Source organism: Myotis davidii, unplaced genomic scaffold (genome assembly GCF_000327345.1).
Source record: "Myotis davidii unplaced genomic scaffold, ASM32734v1 scaffold732, whole genome shotgun sequence".
In the NCBI taxonomy this organism is placed as follows: Eukaryota; Metazoa; Chordata; class Mammalia; order Chiroptera; family Vespertilionidae; genus Myotis; species Myotis davidii.
Window position 1 is genome coordinate 1,028,392 of NW_006284349.1, and position 9,416 is coordinate 1,037,807.

General features: G+C 51.0%; 1 protein-coding gene across 1 annotated transcript in view; it reads left to right on the plus strand.

Annotated features, from left to right (window-relative positions):
* The window catches only part of TTC7B (tetratricopeptide repeat domain 7B), a gene marked incomplete at its 3' end in the record, with an annotated part of 200,850 nt that overhangs the window by 71,195 nt on the left and 120,239 nt on the right, over window positions 1–9,416 (plus strand). Inside the window, exons 9-10 of the mRNA XM_015571299.1 lie at window positions 742–805; window positions 4,483–4,620. Coding sequence (XP_015426785.1) covers window positions 742–805; window positions 4,483–4,620 — 202 coding nt within the window. The remainder of the gene's footprint in view (window positions 1–741; window positions 806–4,482; window positions 4,621–9,416) is intronic.

Consider the following 9,416-nt stretch of genomic DNA (forward strand, 5'->3'; position numbering starts at 1 on the left):
GTAGGGGAGGGGTTTGAAGGGTTGCGGGGGGGGGAATGCTATACGTGTTTTTAAATGCTCAAAGCATAAAATATAGGATATAGATAATGCATATTTGGGTTCTATTTAGTTTTTATTGTTCTCTATTCCTGAACAACATTGTGCTTAAGAGCTTTTTCTAAAATCCAAGATGTCAGAGTTCAGCCAAATTCCATAAAACTGATTAATAAGACAGCTAGATCTTGCATGCCACCCCATAATAAAACACATGGTTAAGTAAGATAGCTCACTACATTCTTACAGAATTCTAGAAATTATTCAAACTCTAAAATTCCTTCCAATCTCTTATTTCATCTTAAGGACAATATAAGATATGCCAGTTAGCAAGAAAGAGGTAAAAAAGAGTACTGCAATCACACCTCCATAACGCGTTGAGGAGAAAGCTAGGAAGATAATGTCAGTTTGTAGCCATCTACATTTCTGCTTCTATCACAAGCTTACATGTTATTTGGACTTTCAAATTGGTTTTTACAGCTTTACTTCATCCTGCTGCCGGCTATTAAAATGTATAGTTAGAACGTACAAATTCCATAGATTACCATAGAAATAAGCAAATTAACTCAAGTGTCCAGATTATACACTGCTTTCCACGGGGTCTATATAAAAATCTTAAAGCTTTTTAGCATTTGTCCTGCTCATAGTCAAGGATTTTGTGTTATTTTGAGATTGCCATATATCAAAGCTGGTTTTTTTTTTATGCAGCATTTTTTGTCCTCAAGAAAATACCGAAGAGGCCCTGTTGTTATTGCTGATTAGTGAATCTATGGTAAGTAGAATGTGTTTTTACTTTTTTTTTCCTTCCCTATTCCTGGAGTCCCTTTTTTGATATGGCTACTGCATCAGTATAGTGACCCTTTTCCTTGGGAGAAAAACAGATGGGATGCCTGGGTGGGAAGACACAGTAGAGGCTTAAAAGGAGGGATGTTTCTTCTTGGACTGGGTAGCACATTCCTTGGTCACCCCGGAGCGTGGAGCTTCTCTTCCCCGAGCAATTAGTAGGCATCTGAGTTTATCCTTTATCCACCAAGTATTGCTGGAACACTGACACAAGCATATACTATAGTTAAACTATAGCTAAAATGACCACCAGGGATCTTCGCCAGGGGAAGGAAGCCCCCAAGGGTCCCTTTCTGAGCCTTCTCGATTTGCCCTGGAGGGAGGGAGAGTTTGGAGAGAAATCACTTGTGTGTTTGAACCTCTGGTTTTCAGATGAAATTGCCTGGGCCTCTACACAGGCCCCTTCCCCAAGCTCCCACTGCTCCCGGGCACTGCACGCCCAGCGGGAGGGTTCACTCCTGTCACCTGGCTCTGCTGCTGGGAGGGCGCTTTTGCCAGACCCTAAATTCCTCCGAAGTGTTTTCTTCGTGTTCGGCCAGGATATCACATCTGAGGTCTGGAATTCCCTTGCTCATCATTTATTGGGTTTCCACTCCGTATATCTTCAGGCGTGACAGCCCTGGCTTGCATCTTTTAGGCGTAATACGTGCTATAGTGGTTATGCCTTGGGAAGCCACTGTGTGCCCGGCACCTGAGCAGAATGGCCAATGCCTGGGACTTGAAAGGACCTAGAGGTCCTCATGCCCATTCACTCATTTTACATGTGGGGAACCCGGGGCCCAGAGCAGGCGCCTGGATTCCCCATGCAGTGGTCTTCCCGGTAGGTCATACTGTCCCCTCCTACATCCCGCACCGCACCTGGCAGGCAGGAGGACAAGGGAGGAGCAAAAGGAATCCTAGCCGAAGCGAGGGAAGTGTGTCACGCTTTAAAGGGAGGTCTGAAATGCACGCAGGTGAGAAAGGCTTAGAGATGAGCAGGAGAACGTGCGTGTGCCACGTGCCGGAGGGAGGGGTCAGGAGGGCCAGACTTGGTCTGGGAGGACAGCTTCCTTAGTTCAGAGCTTTGGGTTTTCTTGTTCTGTGCAATGGCCCAGAGATGTTTACAAGAGCAAGACTGCTTGAGTTACCACTTCTCTACTTGGAAGCTCTTTGACGTCATTGGCCTGCCTTCCTCCGAGGGAGACAGGTTGCCCCGTTGGCTCATCTTTCCCTGACTGTCAGCTGCTAACTTAGCACGGTGTCATTTACACTCCCCTCTGCCTCGGCGCAGTCGGGGAAGGCACGCATGGGGACGGCCTGGCCCCGGCGTTCGGTGACAAGTCTCACTGTGCTTTGTCATCAGTTCTTCGATGGGGGCAGCTCATGGTGGCCTCCTCGCTGGCACTCCTGCACCCGGAGCTGGACTCTTCGCAACTTAGCAGTCAGTTTCCTTGGGCAGACCTGGTTGGTTACATGGTAGAAGTTCTGGAAGCGTGAGGACAGTTCTGATGGGAAATATTGAGTTCCATTGTCAATCATGTATTGGTTTGGAATCTGGAAAACACGGCCCCCTCTCTAAAATGCTGTGTCCTGGGGATGATGGCGCCATCTCTCCTGCTCCTTCACTGAAGCAAGGAACTCATAGGCTCAAAATGGAGAGCCCTCTGAGACAGTCAGATGTGTCTCCGTGGTATTTAACTTCCGGAAATCCCTTCAGGGGCTGGTGAAATCCAGTGACGTCAATAAATATGAAGGATGAGGGTCCCAACCAAAATGATTATGTTCCCCCTGTAAGTCATTCCCTGATTTTGTAGGTAGAAACCTAAATTAAGTTGCTTTTGGAAACCCCTTTTTTCATGTCCCTTGACTCCTTGATTTTTCTGTTTTTGGACAGAAAAAGAATGCGCTCATTTTCAGAACCAAAATGAGAATTGCTGGTTGTTGTTTTTTTTGGTACTTGGGAAAATTGTATTTTTTGTTGGTTCTGACTTTATCTTAGAAGCATCATTTGTCCATAGTCTCTCCACCTACAAGAACTCATTGGGAATTGTACTGCTTTCTTGCCTCAAATTAAATGAGTTTTCCCCAGGAGAAAGGAGTCATTGGGACTATATTTGTACAACCGACACTGATACAGTCCTCCGGGATCTTTATTATTTGTGGATCAGTTTAAGGTTCTGTATTGTACCTCTTTATTCAAAAGAAAACCATAGACTTTCTCTAAAAATTAAAAAAAAAGAATGCATTTGGCATAACTTGAAAATTTCTCTTAAATAGTATTTTGTTTTGTTCTCTTCCAGGCGTTGGTCTCAACATGGAGCATTTATAGCAAATAAATCAAATGAGACCACTTACAGCAAGCCCTGTTTTCCTCCCGGGCTTCTTTTGTTGGCTGAAAAGCCACTCCTAACAAGAAAAATTTAAGGATAAAATCTTCAGAATCAGGCTTATTTCCATAGGCGATGACTCACTTTGAAGGAAGTGGCCTGACATATATTCTTATTTGTCTTTGACATTTAGGAGCGAGGAGTTTTAAAGTGAGTGAGTGCTGATGGGTGGCTAAAAGCAAATGCCCCAGACTCACAAAAAGAAGCCCTTTAGCCTCATTAGTGAGAGAGAAGGTGCACGTGCGTAGTCTTTCTGAATGTCAGGCAGGAAGACAGACATCAGCCTGCCCGGACAAGCGGCCCCCTGTCCCATGTGACCACTTTCACAGGAAGAGCTGGGGCGTCTCTTTTCGTGCTCCCAGGGACGGTAGATCTGGACACTTCTGGTAGTTAGGAGGAGAGGAAAAGGAGCCAGTGGTTAGAGTCTCCTCGCATGGGTTTGTCTGGAGGAATCTGTAGAGAAATTACATTTCAAAGGTAATGAAAACAGGTTGCTATAAGGAGCCTTTGATGTCTAGATAGATGAGATTAACAAGCTTGAATGTGCCTGCTGTCTTCCTGGCTAAGCAGTGGCGATGTGAAATAGGCAGGTGTTCTCTTGAGTCCTCTGTGGTAATGTCTTTAAAATAAAAATCTGTTTGCTTCTTGCTGTCACTTATACATCTGCTTTGTGCTTCCCTAAACAAGATCGGATTAGTCTTTGTAGTCTGCCAGCGAGAATGTCACCGAGGGACCTGAGTGTTGCCTTCGGGGTGGAGGAAAAGTGTGACATGTCTCTGTAGGACAGATAGAACTTGATGCCACCATTTGGTGATGGAAGGGTGGGGCCGGTGACATACAGCAGAGCGGGATCTGTGAGTGAGGAGCAGCAGGGCCTGACCTGCTGGGGGATCCTGCTGCGCCAGAGCACAGCTGTGCCTGCAGCGAACCCGAGCCCAGGAGAAATCACCCCACTTTGCACTCACTGGCTCTTAAATCTCCCTCCACGTACCTGCCAACTGGGACACGTGTCCTGCAGGATCGCACCTCCAGGCCCCCACAGTCTAGAGAACACCCTGTACCACGGGCTGAGGTGCTCTGGGGAGTCTGAACAAACAACCAGAGGTGACAGACCCCCTTCCCCATCCCCGCCCTTGTCTCCAGACCCTGCTGTTGGGGCAGGAGGCCGAGATGGCCTCCCGACAGTGAAGGCTGTGGGCGGCTGGCTCACCATCTGCTTCTCTCCTCCCTGCTGCTTCAGGCCAACCGGGACGCCGTGCTGAGCCGGATCCCCGAGCACAGGAGCGACCGCCTCATCAGTCTGCAGAGCGCCTCGGTGGTCTATGACCTGCTGACCATTGCTCTTGGGAGGAGAGGCCAGTTTGAGATGCTGTCGGAGGTACCGCTCGAGTCCAATGGCTTCCAGGCGGTGGGGGTGCTGGCGGTCTGAGCGCGGGGGCAGCTGAGGGACCTGGTCCTGAACCCCTGTCACCAGCAGCCACATGGCTTTGGGTTTAGCTTTGGTTTGCTCCTCTGTGAAATGGAAATGGGGCTAGGCCAGTGGTCGGCAAACTGCGGCCCCTTGAGTGTGGCTCTTCCACAGAATACCACGTGCGGGCGAGCACGTACAGTGCGATTGAAACTTCAGGACCACACTCGAGGGGCCAAAGAGCCGCAGGTGGCTCGCAAGCCGCAGTTTGCCGACCACTGGGCTAAGCGATCAGATGGGGGCAGTCACCGGTGGTCACTTCCTACCAGTGGTCCCAGCACCCACTGGCTGTGAGTTTGTGGGAGGGAAGGCAGGCATTTCTCTAGCAGTTTCTCTTTTAGTGTAATTTCCACCATAACCCAAATCACCCATCTGTGATATTAATTCCCTTAAAAAACGGGCTGTATTTGATTTAAAGCATCATTGTGTGACTCCTGCCGAAACGGCAGCTGTGGGTACAGGGTCTCGCTCCGCGAGCTGGGACAGGCGTTCCCGTCAACTGCCTCTGCGTTCAGAGGGACCCTCGTAGCATACGCTCTCGGGAGAGGTGCTGTCATCTGCTCCCCTCCGTTTCTCAGAAACATTTGGGATGGAAGCTTGACTTTCATCTTGCGCTGTGGTTATGCATAACCCAGCTGCTGCCCAGAATACCAGATTCCACGATGGTAGCGGCGAAATAAGTATAAGATCATTTTATCTTTTCTTTAGTGAAGTAAAGAGAAAGAAAGAGAGAAAACAACTCATTTGGTTAAAATGGACTTTTCCATGTTATTCATTTTTTCTAAATTTATACACATTGCAGCGGCCTCTGGGCAGGAGGACAGGGAATGAAATACAGTAACAGATCGGCTGAGATCAGATAAGCGCGCCTCGCCCTCCAGCCTGCGGAGCGCGGCCACGTTGCCCGGAGCCACGGACAGCAGTTGAGCCTGTGTGGCCTGGACCTTTATTTAGGCTTCGGTTTGGTGACTGTACAGGGCAATGGTTACTCGTTCTTCAACAAAAGCCCTTCACAATCCAGCTAGATAAAGTGGTCTGTCCTGATGTTCCTGTTACACCCGCACCCCCCACCCCCTGGGACTGTGCCCAGGCTTGGGATTGGCCTGGATTGTCACCGCTCCTGGTGCTTTGATTTCCTGGGACCCTCTTCTCCTGGCCAGCTTAGTTCCCACGCCCTGCATCTGCTGTGGAGCCCTCTGCGGGGACAGGGCCCCCTAGCCCATGGGGGGTTCTTCGAAGGTGAACCTTTGCCCTCCAGATGAACCACTGGAAGTCTCTCTGGGTCCCGGGCTGAGTGTGGTCACGGGTCTGCTCTCGTGCCATCTCGGGGCTGCGTGGCCTTTCCCCAGCTTGAAATGGCCTGCGTCTGGGACAGGTGTGAGCCGCGGGAGGTGCTGCCTTAGTCACAGGCTGGTGGCCCCTGCCCACGGGCTTCTCGTCATGCCATGAATGACTTGAGGGGGGCGGCTGTCACCTTAGCAGCATTCCTCTGCCAGGTGGCGTTCCCGGGCCCATGTTTCCTCCTGGCACGGAATGCGGCAGCCTTGTTTTCACCAGATGACTTTCCTCTTGATGTCGCATTTAGCTGCCATCTTGTGGCAATAACCTGGCGCCCAAGTCACTGGCTGGTCCCGTTGGTTGTCCGAGCCTTTGTGGTTCCGAATTTCACTGTAGGAGGCACATTTAAAGCAATGGCGACCTTGCCAGAGGTTGCCTGAGGAGCTAGAGTAGAAGCGGGTGGGGGTGGGGGGCAGGGAAATGTATCAGGGCATATCCCTGGGAGCCTTTTGAGTTCTGTACCGTATCTGAGCTGTATCTAGTAGGTCAGTTGTTAAAACAGAGGACACGCATGTCTTCAACACATATGTTTGCAGTCCCCTGTTCTGTGCCAGGGGCTGTGATTCAGGCCGGGACACCTGAGCCAGGTGCGGTCCCTGCCCACCAGCAGCTCCCAGTCTACGGGGAGGCGGCCAGGTCGCATTGCCACCTGGTGTGGCTGGAGCTGGGGAGGCCTCCCGCAGGGTCTGCATCCAGTAATAAAGGATTCGAATACTTGGCTTCCACCTTTCTTGCTATTTCTACTCAGTTTTGCCGTTGGAGCTTCCCCAAGCCCCGTGTCTCAGATCTTCGGAGTGAAACGGGAGGTGGAGGGTGAACACGGTGGCCCCTGGAGACACGGTTCCACCTCTGGAAGCTCGGTAGCTGCAGGGCAGGCGTGGTCACCCTCACTGAGCTTGGACCCGCTCTCCCTTCGCCTCTTACTTAGGGTGTCCTGCTGCCCTCATTTGCTGGTGTTTTCTCTCTTTTTCTTTAATCCTAATTTTTCCTTCCATTTTCCTCAGCACTGTAGGTTGAAAGACTAACCAGATTTTTTTAAATTGCGGTAAATTCATATAACATAAACATAGCCATTTTTAAATGCCCAATTCAGTGGCATGGAGTACATGCCCACTGTTGTGCAACTATCCCCTCTACCAAGTTCCAAAACGTTCTCATCGCCCTAAAGGGAAGCCCGTCCCACTGAGTGATTTTTCTCTATCACCCCACCCCCAGGTTCTGTCAGCTGCTCATCTGCTTTCTGACTATGGATTCACCTAATTTGGGTATTTCACATAAATAGAACCATCCGGTATCTGACCTTCCGTCTGGCTTACCACCCTTCTGTTAGGAAACATCCGATGGCTCTTCCCCACTCCCCTTCTTTATTCCTCTCTTTTCATTTTGTTTTGTTTTACTTTTTCTCCTGTAATGTAATCGACTTCATTGTTTATGTTTCTGCCACATGCAGCAGCCCTGCAGGCTCCTTGAAGGACCAAGCAGCACATACAAATATGGAAAGAAAATAAAGGTCACTGGGAACCCCACTCTCCTGGGGTCGTTACCTGCCCATGGCCCATCTTTCCTGGTTTGCCTTCGTGAATGTACATTTATGGGCGTGTAAAGGAGTGGGTTCGAATTGTGTATGTTTTATTGTGGGTATTCCCAGTCATTGCTCTCCTTGCATTGGTACCCCTGCCTCCGTACCCCTAACCCCAGGCCAGCACCTTGGGCATCCTGGGCACAGGCCTAGAGAGCTTGGCCTCGAGTTCTGCCCTGCCATTGGCCAGTTGTGTGATCCTGGAAGTTATTAACCTCTCCTGCTGCCTCAGGGCTTCCTTCTGCGAAAAGGAGGATATCACACCTGCCTCATGGTTGTGAAGGTTACTCACTAATCCATGCAGCGTACTCAGAGCAGAGCACACCAGCTCACTGAGCGTGTGCTTCCGCACCGCTCAGACCACCGTCTTCCCAGGGCTTGCCAGGCACCGGCAAGCAGCACAGTATACAAAAAGGTCTTTGGCTTCTAGAATTTTCCAATCTAGAGAGAGCAAATAGAAACAGGAAAAGATGACTACAATCGACCCTTGAGCAACACAGTTTGAACTGCACGGGCCCACCTACACATAAATTTTTAAAAATAAAGCCTTACTGTCTTCCCTCCGAGGTTGGGAGTCTGCGGATGTTGAGGGCCGACTGTACGCGTTGATCTGCACCGTTTTTATACTAGTGACTTGAGTACCCAGGATTTTGGTATCCACAGGTCCCCGCAGGTGCCAAGGGACAACTAAGTTTTGGGGGAGCTGAAGTTTTACATAGATTTCCGACAGCACGGAGGTCAGGTGCTCGGAGTCGCCTCTAATCAGAGAACCTCTAATCAGAGAAGACTGGATAGTGTGGGCATGGTCATGGCAGGGCACAGAGCAGGCCACTTGCAGCAGAATTTGCAGGTGGGGGTAGCAGCGAGAGGTTAGGAGCAGCTGATACATGAACTGGCTGTGCTCAAGGCGATGGGAATTAAAGTCTTGAGAGCCGAAGAACACCCTTCATCATCAGGGTCATGGCGGTGTGAGGGCGTTCGGCCTGAGGGCGGGAGCTGAGGGCTTGTTCTCACGGGGACGTCGGACAGAAAGCCCGGTTGTCAGATCCCGCATCTCGGTGCAGACCTTGCCCAGGTTCCTATGAGCGGGGCCATCTCCCTCGGCTGGTCTGTGAGCAGGTCCCCTGTGCCTCGGGGACACTGCCCAGCGACACTCCGTTTACACAGTGGACCGCTTCTGACCAGAAGGTGGACAGCCCCAGGCCACCGCGAGAGAAGAGGTGTCACCTCCTCACCACGTCCTCACGCTTCCTTCCTCTCTTGCCCCCATCAGGCCGCGTGCTCTCCTCCTGGCCCCTCTCCTGGGCGGACCTGAGCCCCGGGGCATGCACCAGACGGGGATAGGCGGGGGCGCCTGTGCTGTGGGTCCCAGCAGCCTTCCCACCTCTGTCCTGCCGTTGGCCAAAGTTTTACGTAGATTTCCGACAGCACGGGGGTCAGGAAATGAGTAGTGCTCGGAGTCGCCTCTAATCAGAGAAGACTGGATAGTGTGGGCACGGTCATGGCAGGGCACAGAGCAGGCCACTTGCAGCAGAATTTGCAGGTGGGGGTAGCAGCGAGAGGTTAGGAGCAGCTGATACATGAACTGGCTGCTCAAGGCCTGATGGGAATTAAAGTCTTGAGAGCCGAAGAACACCCTTCATCATCAGGGTCATGGCGGTGTGAGGGCGTTCGGCCTGAGGGCGGGAGCTGAGGGCTTGTTCTCACGGGGACGTCGGACAGAAAGCCCGGTTGTCAGATCCCGCATCTCGGTGCAGACCTTGCCCAGGTTCCTATGAGCGGGGCCATC